At 41.5% G+C, this 18,214-nt stretch overlaps 1 protein-coding gene and 1 long non-coding RNA gene across 4 annotated transcripts in view; both read left to right on the top strand.

Moving 5' to 3' along the window:
• Window positions 1-2,991: 2,991 nt before the first annotated feature.
• Window positions 2,992-18,214, top strand: part of Ask1 (apoptotic signal-regulating kinase 1) — a 56,996-nt gene continuing 41,773 nt past the window's right edge. The window contains exon 1 of one of the 3 annotated variants that reach the window (XM_022850522.2): window positions 2,992-4,252. In XM_022850522.2, the coding sequence (XP_022706257.1) occupies window positions 4,242-4,252 (11 nt within the window). In that variant the 5' untranslated portion in view covers window positions 2,992-4,241. The remainder of the gene's footprint in view (window positions 4,253-18,214) is intronic. The other 2 variants (XM_022850524.2, XM_022850523.2) reach the window with 2 other exon arrangements.
• LOC111270359 (uncharacterized) lies at window positions 15,063-17,056 on the top strand. The gene is made up of 2 exons (XR_002686272.2): window positions 15,063-15,511; window positions 16,728-17,056. It is a non-coding gene; the product is annotated as an uncharacterized LOC111270359 (long non-coding RNA).

The raw sequence follows: 18,214 nt of genomic DNA, 5'->3' as shown, positions 1-18,214 counted from the left end.
GCTGCCGCGATTTAATAATGGCGGTTCAATGTTCCCAGATCTAGAAGAATCATATCTTATCGTATTACTTGCCTTCAAGCTTTTCCCTGATTATTCTTCTGGTTATTGTTCTAACCTAAGTGAAAGGCCCGAGAGAGCGTACGACCGTAGCGCGTTAATTTGCATTTTTAGATGTTCTAGATCATTTCACGTGCATATATAGAATTTATTAACTGGATAAAAGAGATGTATACTGTGATACCGTAGGATATATATGTCCGCGCCTCTTCATTGCTAAATATTTTCATATATTTACTGTAACGAGTGCATCACAAACTGAGCAATATTTATTGTATAAATATTTCTTAATATAATATATTAATTAATTATATTATATTAATATATTATATTAAGATATATATATATATATATAAAATAAATTAATAATATAAATATCACTTAAGCAAATTTACTTAGGGAATCAACGAGTATTTGATGCAAAAATTTCAGGTAGCTGACAGAACTCGATCCTTAGCGGAGAAACAAGCCCCGAAGCCGTTGTTCTAACCTCTCGGCCAATGACCACGACTACAGGAGTTCACGAGGCTTCACTTGCCTTACTTAAAACTTACTTAAGACAGTCAACCACTTGATTAAGCGGGACTGACTGGGTAGGTTTCTAAAAACACACCCTATCTACGCCTTCGAAGAGCTTAACTTACCAATCAAAAGAGAGAGAGAAATCTGAAGGCTATGTTTTTTACATAAAAACCTGTGAAAAAAAGATTTATACATGCGCTAGATAGTCGAGTAAAGGGATGGTACAGCAACTTTGGTCCACACGTAGTGCTTTAGAAAGATGTTCGTACTTGTAGAACTGACACATCGTAAGACTAATGTGCCTTCGCTGGTCAGCCGAACATACTGTGTTCAATATCCTTTAGAGGAAGTTAAATGGCGTCAATTATATACGCTTGTAAGCTAGTTAGATTCACAGGGCAAACATTACAGTAAATATCAGTTAAACCTTATTCATACACTTTATATATACACAAGCTAACGACACAATAAAATACTTTGTTTCATATGGATTATGTGATTTTTGTTAAGTTTGTAAAACTTTTAGTAGTTCGAGTAACTTCTCACAAATATTAAACATGGAAAGACAAAGCGGATTTTCCCTGCTTGTGGAGCATTTGCACCTGTCGTCAGCTTCGTGAGAGCCCTGTTCGCTCTTGAGTCTACGGAAAACCTCGCATACGGTGAAGTAGATCATGACATTTCAGTTTAGTAAATTCGCTTCTTTCCATTAGTCGTTTCTTATTGATACCGGAAAATTTTCGCTTCAAAGTTCTAACATTAGCCTTATAGGTTTCTTATGCTAGGGGCTTAAGGTAACAACGCAGATCCTTGGACAGCAGAGGCAACTTCAGGACATTATATGTAATCCCAATACAGTGTCTTGATTAGGGACCATTCGGCCTTGTAAGCTAATGGAGCCTTGCATCAATTTATTTGTTTCGAAAAACATATAAATTCAGCTCGTTATAAACTCGCCGCAAAATAAGGCTATACATGCCAGGGTATATAAATATTAAAGATCGTATTGGAAAATGTCAATCATCTAATAAAACTCGAGGAAAAATGTTGACCCTCCTAAAAAGCTGTATGTGATTGCAATCAGTTTTGCAAAAAAGGATCATTGTTCATCTATGACAGGTTCTCAGGTTGCTTAACCTATTAAGGTGCTGAGAAATCGGAATTGTGAATGATCCATGACATTGGCACATCCAACGGTAATTGTGATACAAAAAATCGTCCATGATCGACCATGATTTATGTTTGTGACAGTTCAGAATATGATACATTGATAGGTGATATTGCCTACGCTTGACGGTACGCTATGGTAACCTGATCACTACTGTTTCTTCGTAAAAGACAAGCTTGTTTAATATGACTAAATGTAATAACTTTTAAAAACACAATTTGCTTTTGCTCTGGAAAATACGCCTTGGGGTTACTTTAAACTTTGGGGGGTAGAAAATCGAACTGATCTGTTTATTTTGTCGTTATACTTGATTTTCACTTGAATTTCAAGGAGATGCACAAAAGTATAGCAAGTTAAACGGATTTTTAGAGATTTGCTCAGCAGACGACATATAGCAAGACAAGTTCCATTGAGCACGTGGCCTCACAAACACACGTCTGATGAATTCAGAGAGTCTGCTACCACCCATTTTCCTTTATTAAAATTCCCATATAACAGCTTATCCCTCGCTCCTGTTCGCCGTACTTTGATCTTACATCGAGGAAGTAAAATTGAATCCCTCTTTGCGATTTGCTGTCCATGGCACCAATAAAACTGAATACACGTAGCGTACATTGTGTAATATATCATTATCGATGCTGAAAACGCGTATCAAAAGTCATTAGTTATCTTGCTTCTGCTCGAATTTATTGTGGCTGTTATAAATGTCAGAGTTATTGACCTAGTGATTTTCAATCAGATGCACTGCCACCATGGCGACACCATCCTGTAGCAACTTTCAATCTTCCCGCGCCATGGCGCTGTTGTTTCTATTGCTGACGGCCGATGATTTGTCGGTCGTGCTGCAATTGTTGCGCAGCAGCTGTGGCTTATTAGCTATGTGGCTCATATGTTATATCTACGCACGTAGCCAGTCGCCAACTGGTAGCGCTTGTTCCTAGCTTTTGTTACCTAGCGACGCCGATCAGTGCGGCTGGTGGCTGTTGCAGTCGGTCAGCACTGCCCATTAGACGGAAGCACATTCGATCGCTGCTGCTGCTGCTGCTGCTGTCGTTTATCGTCTTCTCTGCCACGATGTGTGTGAACATTGTGTTGTGTATGCTGGACGCATGCGCTGTCCGCTCGAAGTACAGTAGCACTGGCGGCGGTGGCGGTGGCGGTAACGGCAGCGTCAGCAGACGCGGCAGCGGTTTGCTGATAGCAGAGGCGCGCCGGCGCCAGTGCTAATGCCTGCTCACCGTCCAATTTGCGTGTGCGTATGAGTGACGACCAACAGCGGCAGCGATAGAAGCAAGCGCAACGAGTTGACGACGGCTACGGTACCGATGACGGGCTGCTACTACTGCACCACAATCACGGCGCGGCAGCGACAGTAATGACGGCGGCGGCGGCGGCCTGCCAGTCGGCGTTGGCAGAGGGCAACGCAGTGGTGATCGCAGTGGCGGCTAAAGCAAACGAACAAGCGACGGTGTCGTTCGTGATGTCTGTCTGTTGTCTGCGTGTGTAAGGTATCTCCGAAGGTCCCACACCAATCGCGCAGCAATTGCATGATAAAAATTGCTATAGTAGTCGACACAGTGGCCGCAAAAGTTGCAGTACCAGAAACAACAGCAGTCGCAGTGTCGTCCTGCCAACCAGAGCGAACCAGGGGGCGTCGTGGAAGACAGAGCATCAACAAGTATTCACCGCCACAATATCTCTACGAAAGTTCAGAGCACTTCGGTATCGTCCCGTCGCATCTGCTCCTGTTATTGGTCCTATTGTTTGGGCGTCTGTCCTGGCCCGGTCCAAATACTGTTGACCATCCGCCTACTCGGATTGCGACCCGCAGATGCTGCTGATTAGTGCAGTTGATTTAACTGAAATGGCCGTTTTTGTTCATTGGTTTGTTGGACGTTTACTCAGCTTCTATGAATTGCTCTCTAGGGCATAGCGAAACAGAAAGCTGTGTGTGTGTATGTGCGTATTTTTGTGTATTTGTGTCTGCAAGTCAGCTGTGTTCCCTCCAGGGTCCCGTTGTTCGATCCTACTGAAGATTACGCTGTTACGCATAGATTATCCAGGATTATATATCTATATATGCATATAGGTTACTACCTGTCGTACTCAACGGGACGATGTGAACGGTGTTATGTTGTATCGTGTTGAAACTAAGCGCAGCAACAATCTCAGCAGATTGCGCCGGAGTAGCTACTTCTGAATGCGGCTATACACCGGCTGCATATACTCGCACGACGACGCACGCGAAGATCTGTTTTGGTTATTGTCGTCGCTGCATGGGTGAATGCACAAACAGACGGTTCTGGTCCCATTTGCGTACGTGAAGCTCGTTGCTCAAGGCGCGACAGCGGCATGCTGTTGGACCTGCAGTCCAAATACTGAGGATTACTGTGAAATTAGCATTGGTGATTTATTACACTGCCCGTATGTAAGTCACTGTACACATCCTACTTGAGAGAGCCTGTTTACGAAAAAGGACACGTTGCGGCCGCCTATGCTTAAAAGGTAAGAAGAGATGCGACACGAAAATTTCAAAATGAACAAGCAATAATGGAAAGGAGGTCCGGTTGAATAACAGCTGAGCCACAACTAACAAGAGGAACTAAATTAAGCGATATATGCAAGTTAAGGGGAAACTTCCTCTTGGGGATAAGTAGACATGTTGTTCGGTAGCAAGGGGGTTCATGCTCAAAAAAGTTCAATCATAACGATATTTGCTATCCACACGAGCTTTTCTATACGATTTCCGCCTGTCACTACTATGATTAGTTGTTGGATGGTTTCAGTAGGAAGACGCTGGTGAATTGAGACTGATGGAACTGGCTCTAATGATTACCGGCATCATCAGACCAGGGCAGGTTATAGCAGCTATCATTCAAAGCTGACGGTGCAGGCAGTCGGCGGTATTGTCAACATTTACTTACTGATTTCGCCTATTGTTGTTGTTTAGGCGGCGTACCGCTAATGCTGCTGTTAGCATTAGTGCTCGTGCTACAACCAGTATCACAAACGACACAAGCAGCTGTCGTAGCAGCTGGCTCTTATCTGTTTATAAGGAAACTAGCGCTAATGGGCACCTTGTCCTCACTCAGTCTGGCTTTTGACTTGACCTACGACACTGGAACAATTGGAACCTCGTCGATGTCGCTAAGAGATAAGCAAAAACAATAGAACACGATTATCATATACGTTCGGAACTGAACCAATAGCGGGTACCTCCGTCTGTGTAGATCTGTCTATCTTTATCATTACCTATCTGCGTGTCACCTGATTTAATGGGGCTTTCGGCTGAAATGGAAAATTAGTAGTCCGCTTTAGTTATGGAGGTAAATTAAGTAGCCCGTTGAAGTAAACAAGTGCGTGTTTAAGTAGTAACGCAATAGATAAAATGAAAAAAAGTAACTCCCGTCCTGCGAGTACACGACGTTCTATCTCTGTCTCTATATCTACCTTTAGCTCTCCCTCTCCCTCTCTCTCTCTTTCTGTATGCTGCAGAGTACTTACATGTCGTTGTCGTACATATAGGACTCTCAGAATAAATGAAGACTTGACGAACTGTTTATATAAAAGGGACCACGTTCATCTGCTATCCTGCGTACCCAAAGAAAGCTAGAAGGTAAAACCAAGAACCGAATATGGCGGAGCAGGAGTTTCGAAATGTGAACGAAAATTAACTATTGCTTAATGTCTTTATGTTGGAGGCATCGAATTTTGCCGAATTTATAAGTGTACATGGGGCTGGCGGTTTATGTCAGCGCCAGTGATTATACAATTTTCGATAAAGACATTTTTCGTATTTCACTAACAACGACTGAAGGAGTCAAAACTTAGATTAATAATGTGGATATAATAATAAGGAAATATTAATTATCGTTATGTGCCTCTTGAAGCGTTTTTGCCTTTTTAGTCCTTGGAATCTCTAAACGTATAATTTGTTTCTTTATGGTTAAGATAAAAAATTTGTGCATAAATATAGCTAGCAAATTACTTACGAGCCGTAAAAGCAATCCAGGTGACTATATATGTACTATAGTATACTTAATAATGTACAGTATAATAATCATGCTAGCTGTTCTGAAACATTCACTCCTGATCGCAACTAGAATGCGTAAACGGAAGGCGGATCACAGTAAAAAATAAAAAGCATTAAATCATAATTTTTTTTCTACATAAGCCGTTTCTACAAACGTATGCTCCATCAAGTCTTATCGTTCAAGTTAATCAAATCAACCTAACGTTTAAGGTAAAAATCCTAACATAATCCAAAGGCAGTCCCCAAAAGGGATCCTAATTTCATTGGGCTTGAACACTATAGATCTGGTAGTGGAAAATGTAATACCTGGGCAGTACCTGGGCAGACCCTGACATACGAACCTCATGTTTCAAGCGAATGCGATCACCCAAAATTATCACTAAAACCTGAGTGGATCGTCGCTGTAAAGGGCATAACGTAAATTGACTTTCTGGAAAATCAGTATATGTTTAATAATAATATGCAGCAGTAGTGAACGCTGTCAGTGTTGACTGGTGTTTACGTTAACCGTCAGTTATTTTTGTCATAATATGAGCAGAGTATAACTGCCACGGGATTCGATAGAATCGCATTAATGGATTCTTTCTATAGTTTGAGTTTGATTGAAACAGTTATTGTGTACAGTCTTGCAAGGAATACTATTTAGAACGCTCCTTCTATAGAGGAATGGTACAGTCGTCTGATTAAGCCAATTTGACCCTTATATTCCCGCGGCCTGACAAGCGCCTAGGTGAGTCTCTGTCGAAGTTCAATTAGCTGTGAAAAAAAAAAAAGAAAAACATAGTCCCTAACCGTTGCCACGAGTGTCAGTCGAAATAAGACTATGTGTATCAGAGCGGCCGCTCGAGAAGCTTTAAGCGTCAACTAAGCTCGTTCTTCGCAGCCTTGTTGGCGTGCAATTCGCGACACATACGAGAGATTCACATTTGGCTACCGTTTGCCAGGAGACATGCTGTTAGAGCTGCACATCGTAGACTTCATTTTTTGTATCAAGACCAGTACCTACTTTAGCTGATCAGATTGTTCCGTTCGTACATTGACACTATACGTAGAAGTCAGCCTCGCAGCAAAATGACCCCACTTAAAAGTTGTTTGAAAAAGCTGCGTCTATGTATTCTTCCGGTGTGACGTTCCGGTGTGCGAAAGATCTGCTATTATGGTCAACCATTCTTTTTTTTACTAAAAGCCAAACGGAACGCCAACCTAACTATAACCAAGCTAGCTACGGCTGTCGAATGAGACGTCCTTAAGCAATGGCTCTACATCTTAATACCGAAGCACCATATTGACATAACAGCTATATTGAACAAGCCGGGCAAATGGTTCTGACATTTACGCAATGGCCTTGTAAACTAAGTTAGGGGGAGAGTGACGCTTCTAACTTCCACCGTTGGTCACGTGAAATTAGCCGGCAATGCGAAGCTTTACAGTTGAATATTGATTTTATCTACGTAGATAATATAATCATGAACAATATAAGCATGTGCGAAGAAATTTCGTCTATAGATTCGCCGATTAAAAAAGGGATAATTATGCTAGGTCGGCATGGTGCTCTGTTTCAGTGAAGCTGATTCAACGAAGAAACACAAGCAGGCTGGGAAACTCACCAAGTAACCGATCCAGTGTCTCTACTCAAAACCATCGTTGTAGTGCCTGTCACATATCTCTAGGAATAGCTAGAACAAAGTAATTGCTGTTGGATTAATTTGCCTCCAACCGTACTAGATCTGTCATCAAGAACAAACGCTCATACAATGACAAGATATAATACTTTTTAGCGGCTCGTACTTAATCTGTACCAGTCTGCATACCTTAGGTTGACCCTTCGATTTCCCAATTGTACGAATGGTGCACAATATTTAAGAGATATTTATCTTAATAGTAAATTGACGTAGTTACGGCACACATCAACCAAATGACCCCGAAATGTTCGTTGATGAAAGGCCGAATACGTCGTGTCTAGTCGATGCGATGCAATCTATGACCACCAAGTATTGATCATTTCTAGCGATGCTATGTAAAATAGAAAAGTTCACCAGCCGCCCTGTATTCATTCATTCATTCATTCTGAATCGATCAAAGAGTCTTATGTATAGAAGAGAAGCTTGGCAAGCGCTTTCCCAGTATATCATTGGAAGACTTGCGGTCCTTTAACTCGGAAACGATCGGGCCAATGAATCGACTCATGATAAAGGTTTTTGTCTACATTATACACGTTCAAGACGCACGCAGACGGCTTCAAAGTAGAACTCACACTGCTAGGCCGATCGCTCAGCTGAAACGCCGCAGAGCGTATATATTACAGAACAAAACCTTCCTATAATAAACAGAACAGAAGCGTCTTTCCAAAGGCGACCAAAACCAATAACGACTTTTTTTTGTTCCTAATTATTTATATTTTTCATCGTATAAACTGGTACAAACCCGAATGTGACGGCGTTCTACTCACCCTTTTTGCTGCCGCTGCTGCGACTGACAACTTTAGCTATAATGAAGTAGCCTCAATGTGTTGTTAGGCCTACGAAGATTTGTAGCGCACATATACATAGTTGATTAGGGGGCTAGCTTAGCAATCGCGACAGCTTTATCTGGCCTTTCCTTGAGAAAAAAAAATGCCTTTCATCTCTGTGATCGAAGCAGAATGTGTCATATGCTCTGTGGCGGCAGCCATGCAACGGTCATCTAGACCACGCCTCTACCTGATATGAGTTGGGAGGGAGAGTCTCTCATCGATTTCTTTTTTGGACAATTATCATGAGTTTGGTAAAACGCATACTGACAATTGCTCAGAAGCTGCATGGTGTACTGATTTGACAGAGTGAATCCCTGCATTCACATGATGAACGAATGATAACATAATAACCGAAAGTAATCATTCTTTTAGCTACGTTAGTTGGGTCATATAGATTAATCTGACTCGTCAAGCCCGCTCACTGCCCTCTATTGCCGAGAACGGATCCGATCATGCCTTCCTGCCGTGCAAAATATAAGATTTCTATTCTATGCCATGTTATACTCTGTAATGACGCTCCCCAGATATAGACAAAACGCACGTATATTAACACCACATCAACTGAATGCGACCAGTCGTTGAATTTATATCTATATATAGTTGCGCCCCCTCGTGTGCCTGTAGCCGTTGCTATTCACGGCGACGGTGGGTGTTAAATACGTTTCTGGACAGCTTGTTTTCTACTCGTCGCTGTTATATAAGTAAGTGACCGCTATCGTTGCTATAGCAGTTTTGTTGTTGCTGCTTTCTGCGGCGCGGAGGGAGTGGAAGGACTGACACACCCATGAACATGGGTTAGTCAGGCACCGCGCCGGCCTTATCTCTAACCTGTCTGGCCGCGCCTTTCCGATCCTTTCGGCTAGGCAGTGCGCCAAGACGACAATCACAGTACTCTGGACTAACTCGAAGCGTTTCTTTTTACCCAGCAATAGAGAAAGCAAGCTCTAGAGTCGTTGCTGTTACTAATGGTGATCGTGGCCTTTTGCGGACGACTGTGCCCTATTGTCTTATGAATTGCTCGCAGCTGCTGTTGCCGCGATCTTCTAAAGGCGCTGATGGTGATGGCAGACATCCTTGGCCCCGTACAAGGCGAGCAGTGCTCAAGTACTCGCTTTAATGTTTCCGCGTTCCTTGCCCACTCGTACGTCTTCACCTTTCCAGTTTACCATCACTAATCGTGACGGCTGGCTGGCCCCAATGGCCGCAGGCGCTGAGGTGTGCAGTTCGATGCGGCGCTGACAGCAGCCATTGCTATCCACAGTCAGCTAGAGTTTTCCTAAGGGCAGCAGACGCAGGCCATACAAATACGATAGTGGTTGACATGACCATAGCGAAGCAAAGTAAACCAGAGCCACCGCAAGAGCGCCAGCAGCGCAGTCGCATCCCTATGATCACGTTTTGATGATGGTGCCGCGTCTTGAAAGCGCACCAGCACGCTCGCGAGCTGCTAAGTCTCGTTAGATATACTAATTCATACGTTTGGCCGTCTGTACTTATTTCAGGAAATACAAAAAAAAAGAGCAGAGAAAAAAACGAGCCACCTAGCGACAACCCTGGTGACTCCTGTCCTGTCTTCATTTGCAAATACCATCCCATGGATAAGTTTCGTGTCCAACCTTTGCCAATAATTAGTTCTTCTCGAAGCTCCATCAAAGAGAATCGTTCAAATGTTTTTGTTTCTCGAGTTTGCACTAGCAGTGCCTTGTTGTCGAATAGTCATGTCAAGACCTCGGAAAGTCTATGTCTGTCCATATCGGTCTCCCCCGTTTTCTCCTTTGCGATGTCTCTGGTGTCTACGATCGACTCCTCCACCGGACCCCCGCACCACTTTGACGTGTCCAGACAATACGGCTACAATTTTCTCAGTATAAATCGCTTTCTGTAAACCTATCTACATATCGAGGAAGGTTTATATATGCCTCTATATGTATAGTACCTTTCGCTGGTTGTTGAGTAACAGCGTCAACACCATTCTGCTTTCCTCGACACATGTATGGTTCGCTTGCTCGCTCATTGCACACCCGGAATATTCCATTAAATTGAAAATCCGTCGTTTTTGCCGAATTTTTTGATAATAGCTATTTTCGGCTGGCAGTGCGACGGGCTGTACCGTACGACCGACGACGACGACAACTACTACAGCGAATCCAGAGGCGCTGAGAGTGCGCCGTCATTCTCGATGGGCGCTGGTCAGCTTGCGGTAGCTAGTGCTGACGTCGATAGAGGCGGTGTGGTTGAATAGCTGCTTACGCTGTGTAATAGCTTGAACCAGCCGTCCAAATCGGTCTTTCCAGTAGAATAGTACTACGAACGATCTTCTGTGGAAGATACGTTTGAAGCTATTAACGGTAATGGCGACAAGAACACAAACAGTCATATGAAATCCACAAGTAAAAGAATGCCAAATAACGACTTTGTCTATGCGTGGTCAACATGGAAAGAGGATGTTTTTAGGCGTTAGCTTTAGATCGACTGCATGCTCCCTCTTGACCGTGCTGGTCATTGGGACGGCAAGGGTTGGATCGCCAGCCTACCAGTGGGCGAAGCGTCATCCCTGCTGTCACGACCATTACTATAATTAGCGGAAGGATCACCTGGCGCGACGGTCGTTATGGGCGTTTCTGCCGCTGTAACTGTTACCCCCTGCAATACGCTTCAGCGGCTTGTGGCTGTATATAATGCTACTCTACTATGCGTGCGTGCAACCTGCCTCCTGAGCGAGTAACTGTCAACCAAATGAAACTGCGCATGATGTTCGTTGTAGAAAAAGGCTTCTGAGTGCCAACGCGCTGCTGGGCGGACCTTGTGCAGGCGCCAATGTTGCTGCTGTTGTTGTTGTTGTTGTTGTCAATGGCAGCGGTCGTAGTCAAAGATACTACACTGAAAACAACTCGATCCCGTTATAGCTAACGAGGGGTAAAAAACCGTCACTTAGAGCCGCTCTCAGCGGCTGAGTTTTAAGTAGAACTCGAGAGCGAGTCGTTATCATTCAAAGAAAGAATGCACAGGATATTCATTAATGTTTGTGAAAACGCTATACAATCCATTGGCTAATAGAATATTACATGTGCGAGAAAGACAAACTGATGGGTGGCATTCGAGTGTCTAATCTAGTTTAGTTATAGGGAAAATAGAAGAAACCTTTTTGCAGGCGTTTTTACCAAGAAATTATTGGTAGCATTTCGTTGTTTTTGTATTGGAATAGTTCAATCGAAAGCTGTCATGGGACGTACGCTTTTAGCACTGTCTTGTGCCAGGCAGTTGACCCCCTACTCCACCTGATAACACCACCGTGTAATCACTGATCAACAGCAAACCCTCGGATGAATGGCACAGAATGAGCCATGGATGTCAATTGCCGCACACAGATACAATAGATCTTGGTACTATTCAAGTAGTACCATATACGCATATGGTTTCACTCGTTTACAAGAGCTTCTTCCTTAGTTTGTGAGAAATGTACACTTTTTTTTTTATTATAGCCAATTAGATCGTTTGTTTCTTCCACACCTCATGTGGCATAATATAATATACATGTAGCTCTAATGTGCCCTGTGGAGACTGGCAATAGCAGTAATAGAATTTGAAATACTTCTTTGAAATAAGTTGGTAAGCTGTCAACTTCGATCGGTGAAATTCCCAGTTACGGTATTCTCGCCATTGCTGTGAACAATATATCCATTCACTGAAAGGTATCGACTCATACAATGTGTCACTTAAATATTGAAGAAAGCACATTTTTTCCATGGTCGTGGCACAAAGGTAAAAATAGGAGGGTTACGAAAAAAGATAATACATGGACTCCGTGTCTTGTTTTAATTTTTTTTTCCTTAAAGCTAACGTAAAAAAGGGATAATTTCCTTTATTTTCATCCTTAGATCAAAGTCTTCACTATGTTTTCCCGTATAGAACATTATTTGTACATGGTACACTTCGATGGTAAATGTACGCGTATCATACGCTGTAGAACTATTGTCGCAAGATAACATGACGGTTTAGTTTTGACACCTCGTACATACGCTAAAAAAATGACCGCCACAGCGACTAGCGGTTCAACTAGTATTACTATTTAGATTGTGACGTATAAACATTTACATACTAATGATGGTAATGTGTTACCTTAACATTATTATTATTATTCATATAACTGTGGGCTGTGTGTAGCGATTTCGTGACAAATGATGACGAGCAATTGTAAATTTCGCGAATGCGCTGTCGTCCATCGTCATTTACGTATTGAGTGTGACTGAAGAAGCTACATGTATCGTGGCTTCTTCAATCAAGACGTTGATGATGTCGCAGAAAGCTGTTCTTAGCAACTGAAGTTGATGAGGATCAACTTAAGGTACCTTTTGGAAGGAGTTGGCCGGAGTACAATATTTGCTCTTGCTTGTTACGATAAAGAATTCGAAATACAGAATGACCTTTTTGTCACACAAATTATGACATAAGCGAGTTACACAAATTAAGCAATTTGTGAAGTGGGGAATGCTTTGAAGTTTGTCTCCGTTCGCTTTCTTTGTTAACTTTAGTAACAGTGTATACTGAGCATTTTCTTTCGAATAAACCATCACTGGAACTTAAGTTTGCTTATAATATATCCGTCTGTAGATGGTGAGCTCGACTAAACTGGCACGAACTCATGAGGCGTTCCACTGTGGTAACCTACGATGGCTTCTTTTCGCGAGTAACCTAGCGGTCTTTGTTTCCGAAATGGCTATTATTGTAAATAATATGAGATATATCAATTATATTTTCGAGTATTTTCGTAGTATTCAACAACAATTCCGCATAAACGTTAATACAATAGTTACCTTTGTCTTTTATTTGTATAGACATTTTGTCGAGGGCTTTTTAATTCAAATACTGTTTTTAATATAGTAGAATAATCTACCTGTATACGCAATCGATACCAGTCACGTTACGGCTTTCTAATTGCTCCGAACTCTATTGAACACCAATTGCAGGAGTGTATATTCATTAGAGATAAGGCAGATGAATGTTATCATAGCACCTCCGTATACTCCGGACTAGATATTGCTTTACTGTGTTTCATCAGGATCAATGCCAGTAAACACTGAATTAAACTAGAAATAACGTGTCGTTTCCGATTCACTAATGAACATACGTATATGCTTAAGGTGTTAAAGCCCAGACAAAGTAAACTCGCAGCGCTATTTTTGTCCTTTGTCGCCTTTTCTGCGTCTGTGTACACCCGTTTCGCTACATCGACAGTTCTATTCATATCATATATACATATACTGTAGAATAGACCTTTGCGTGATCTTACGAGCGAACGTAAACGTAAGCGTCTCCATGTGCATGTGCGTGTTTATCAGCGTAGGTGAAATCTATCGCACGCCGTTCTTTTTTGTGTTTATTTATTTAAGTAGGTTTAGCGTAGTTGTGTGTTTTGGTCGCACAGATCGACCGCGTCACTGTCCATTTATCACTAGGCCAGTCCAATAGTGACCGGTAAACATCAGGTAGTCGCTAGCGAATATATCTGTCATATCTAATACTTACACTCTGTCTCCTACAGCGCAAGCAAACAAGCTGAATAAATAATCTAGGAGAAATCTATTTCTTGCTGTATGTTAGCTACAACCGCTGCAGCTACCTTGACGACGGTCAAGACTGCTCGCAATGGGTTATATGTGCTTTCCGTGCATACAATGCGTTTTCAGATGCATGCGGTACACCTCATTGTACCAATGCCAGTAGCATTGATGGCTGAGGTTTCACAATCCCCATTCGGTCACCGTCATCATTCACAGCCAATAGTCGTAGTAACTGTAGTATTAAGACCGACCTAACTGCCATGTTCCTAGATTGAAAATCACATAATAAGGTAATCTGAGGGTGCGTCATTTTGTGCTTAAGCGAACGAGTTAACTGAGCGAAATTTGACAAAAAATGATAGATCATCGACTTCGCTACCATCGCAATCCGCTGTCAAAGGATCCGTAGCCGCCGGCAATTACATGTATAGATGTTCAGTAATAATGAATCCACCAAAATAGACTGCCAGACACACACACACACATATATATATGAGAAGAACAGGTATGAATCAAAAGCCTATAACGAATTTCGCTGCTATGTCTTCTCCCGGTTCGATGGTACCATTTATACATCAGCTACAATATTATACCCGATATAACGGCAACATACGCAGTATGAGCCTATGAAGTGCTGGCACAAAGAACTATTAATGGCCGCAATTATATTTTATATTCACGAGGTACGACGGCGATGCAAACGGCTTCTTCTTGCTTCTCTTCGCCCTTTTTCCACTGCTGCTGCTGGCGCCGTCGCTCTGAAGATTCGACGCCAGCTTTCCAATGATACGCTGGTGCCGCATGGAATCGATACTGTGCTAGAATTATAACATCAGAGCGTGGCAGCATCGTGCATCTTCTTGCAGTCCAGTTTCGCTCATTTCCTGCCGGCGTTTGTCTTCAAGCTGCTTTTATTACTACAGCCGGGTTTTTCCCGGACTACGCCCGGGTTTTCTTAAAACTTGCCGCTCAGTTCTTTTTCCTTCTTCTGTGTATGCCTTTTGATTTCTCTTGTTGTCGTCTTCACTAGTGCCTTGTCAGTACACCAGAATCGAGAGGAAGATTCGGGTGTTTTGTTCTGAACACTTTATATAGTTGTCCTGTTTTTTGTGGTTGTACGACCACCACGATCTGGGTCTGCCAATTGGGCAAATACTTTGGTTCGGATAAAGATTCGGTTGTCTTGCAACGTTGAACGAACCTGAACGTCTATCGTCCAGTAGATGTAATAACAGTTGACCCTGTTAGTTTGTGTCTATTTTTGAAAACAATTATTTTCATAGCTTGCACGCTGTTGCCGAACGGTCGACATTTTTGCCCTGCGTATTTTGCACGACGGTGCGTATTCTTCTAGTTTTAGTGAATACAGAATAGCAGTCTACGCCATTTTACGAGCTGGCTTAATTTAGCCGGCCCACAATAGAAGAAAACGGTTTGGAAACGGTAGACGTATGCCCGATGGCTCTATTAAGCGCATGACTATTGCCGTCCTGTATGTATTATGAAATAGTCCGAGCGATAGACGTACCTTTGTTCATTGGCTGCGAGAATGAGTGTTCCTTGATGAAAACTGTGTTTTTTTTTTCTATTTTGCGTCAAAGATACAGCAATGCTTTTGGTGTGAGCCTGCTAAACGTGTAGATATCAACGCTTTTAAGGTATTAATTTCGCAAAGTTCTAAAAAAGATTTTACTGAATTATCAAAGTTAGTGGCCAGCTGGTTTAATTCTATCTAATTCATCATATACGCTATATATACACCATTGGAATTCAAGGCTAATGTACGTTTAACCCAAGACTTTTTGTGTATATTTCTTAGCCTGTTTGATGTGCTTCGATGTTTTTTTTTAATCACCATTATGTTAAGGCGCATTGTTATTAATAAAACAAGTCGTAATACTACCCGAAAGTGAAAATGAAATTATAAACGTGTTGACACAAACCAGACGATCACACGGATTACGCACTTTGATCAAATCTGAAGCTCTATGCTGTTCTTATCTGTGTTGTCTCGTTTATCTCGATCGTCCAATGGAGAAAAAGCGATGTTTAGATCGCTTCTTAAGCGTTTTGTCGGCCGCTTCAAGGGATTGCTATCAGTCTGTCGATATTGTCATTCTTTTACATTTAAACGAGCGCGGTCAGTCTGATATTTGTATATACATAACCCGTAACTACGTAACCCGTGTGAATAACTAAGAAATATATTATAGTTAAATTTTAGGATAATAAAACTAAACTATCAGAGGTTTCTTGACTGCGTCGAGTTTTGGTTCGTGTAAACATCGAGAAAAAGCGACGTGTCGGATCAATATCAGCAGAAATACCTTTATATGAGCATCCGGATTGTAATCAGATCTTTACTAAGAGGAGTCGTCTACGTTGCCAGAGAGTGACTAAGATTAGTCCCCGTTACTCCACTAGACGTTAACCTGAACAAACATATTAAAGCTATCGTAACAGATATCCGACTATATGCCTTTAAGTTTCATTAATTGCTCTCAACTATGAAATTTACGCACCGTTACGTATTGTTCAATTGTAAGAGGACCATATTTTGTGAAATGTTTTATTGGCATAGACCGAGGGAAGCTTATGGATCATGTACCGAAGAATGTTAAAAAAAAATGGCATATAATAACGACAGCAGTGTTATTCAGGCTCGTTTACCTTCACGTTGTTCAGAAATTGCTGTTTTTCAAAATATCTAGTGGAAGAAGTAGTTTTTAACTTGCTGATGGTATAAAAACGCTTAATGCAACTGGCATTTCTTGAAGTTTAATTTATAAAAAAAGAAAAAAAAAACGTCAGTTATTGATTTTTTCGTGTATGTGATGCTTCTTCATATTCGATCATTTCCCTATTTTTCTACAGCAACAGCTACGGTATCGTTTGCTTTCTTTCCAAATGGGTAATCTTCTCTGACCGCCACATTGCCCGTATGCAAGGATCTTCCAGCAACTAGCGCGGTGCTAAAGATGAGATCGATTGTCGTGAATAGCAAGAACTTTTCGAAGTCAACACGCATTGGACCGGCTCGTTTGAATACTTTCAATATACCGTTATTGTGTACCTGAAAGAGAAAGTACATTAATAGCGACGAAGTGGCTACTCGACCACTGAATGATTTTACGCGCGTTATAAACCTTATTCTTTTTATCTCTCTTTTTTATGCCAGCTAAATAAACTATCTTTCTCACTCACTCACTCGCTTTCTTTGACTATATAGATATATAGCCTTGTAAATTGTGCAGAGGATGGTCGAACGTTTTTGTTACCGCAAAAAGGCATGAATAAAAGTCGTGTATCTATGCGATTATACTGTTGCTTGCTACATGCGATACAGAAAAACGAAGACAGATGTATTGATTTCATCGTTTCATTCAATACGGAGCCAACAGAAGTTCCCACAAGCCAGGCCTTAGTAGACAAGCCTTCACTAAAGGATTTATTAAACGTCTGCCATAGTTTCCTTTACTTTGTTTGTTCCACGCACCGCAGTACTTTCCTATCCCAAGCATCCAATATTTACGTGTAGTTAATATTCGATCCGTAAAATTTACGTCTGAAACGAGACAGTTCAATGTTCTTCTGAGGTGTTTGGAAAGGAAATCATCTATTATGTTATACTCGTTAATTTTAATGATCGAAAAGATAGTACAACGTTGATTATATGTTTTTTTACGAAAACTTCCAAAACCCAGGGTTTTTTACGAATTGTTAGACATACAAATCTTGTTATGTGAACAGAATGTGTATACAAAAATTACTTAAATTTTAACTATATTAATTTTGATCTTATGATAACTGGAATCCTAGGTAATAGTAATTCTGCTAGCTTTCTGATTTCATCTCAACCTAATGGTGGTCCAAAGCCGATCATGACGTCGTGGGCGATAAAAGCAGCCCAATAGATTAACTTGGTCGCTAATATACTATATTATATGTCACTTTTTCGTCTTGCTCTTGAAACTAAGGTCTACCTTGTGATGTTCGTGATTAGTGGAGTTTGCAGGAAAAACACCTGTATCTACTTCATGAGAAAAGCTGCGAAAGAATAGGTTGCCGTCCATAATAACCTGGGGTTAGTTCCTTTTTATGTTTAATTGAAGTGAGCTCAGGGCAGAACGTTGCTCATTGGATTTACATACAGCATGCGTACTTGCTCGTGCCTTGAGTAATTCGTATCTAAAAAAACTCAGGTCTGCAATTTATAAATTTGTAAATATTTTAAAAAATGCACGATTCCGATTGTTTATAGCTATTTGCATTAGTAATCGGTTAGATACTTTGCGTAGAACGCTTAAGTCGAGGGCGAAGTGGCACTGCCAATGCGGTACTGGGAAAGGCATATAAGATTT

This window comes from Varroa jacobsoni, unplaced genomic scaffold (genome assembly GCF_002532875.2).
Source record: "Varroa jacobsoni isolate VJ856 unplaced genomic scaffold, vjacob_1.0 scaffold_1468, whole genome shotgun sequence".
Classification (NCBI taxonomy): domain Eukaryota; kingdom Metazoa; phylum Arthropoda; class Arachnida; order Mesostigmata; family Varroidae; genus Varroa; species Varroa jacobsoni.
Note: the sequence above shows the minus strand (reverse complement) of the source record. Positions and strands in the feature narration are given on the sequence as shown.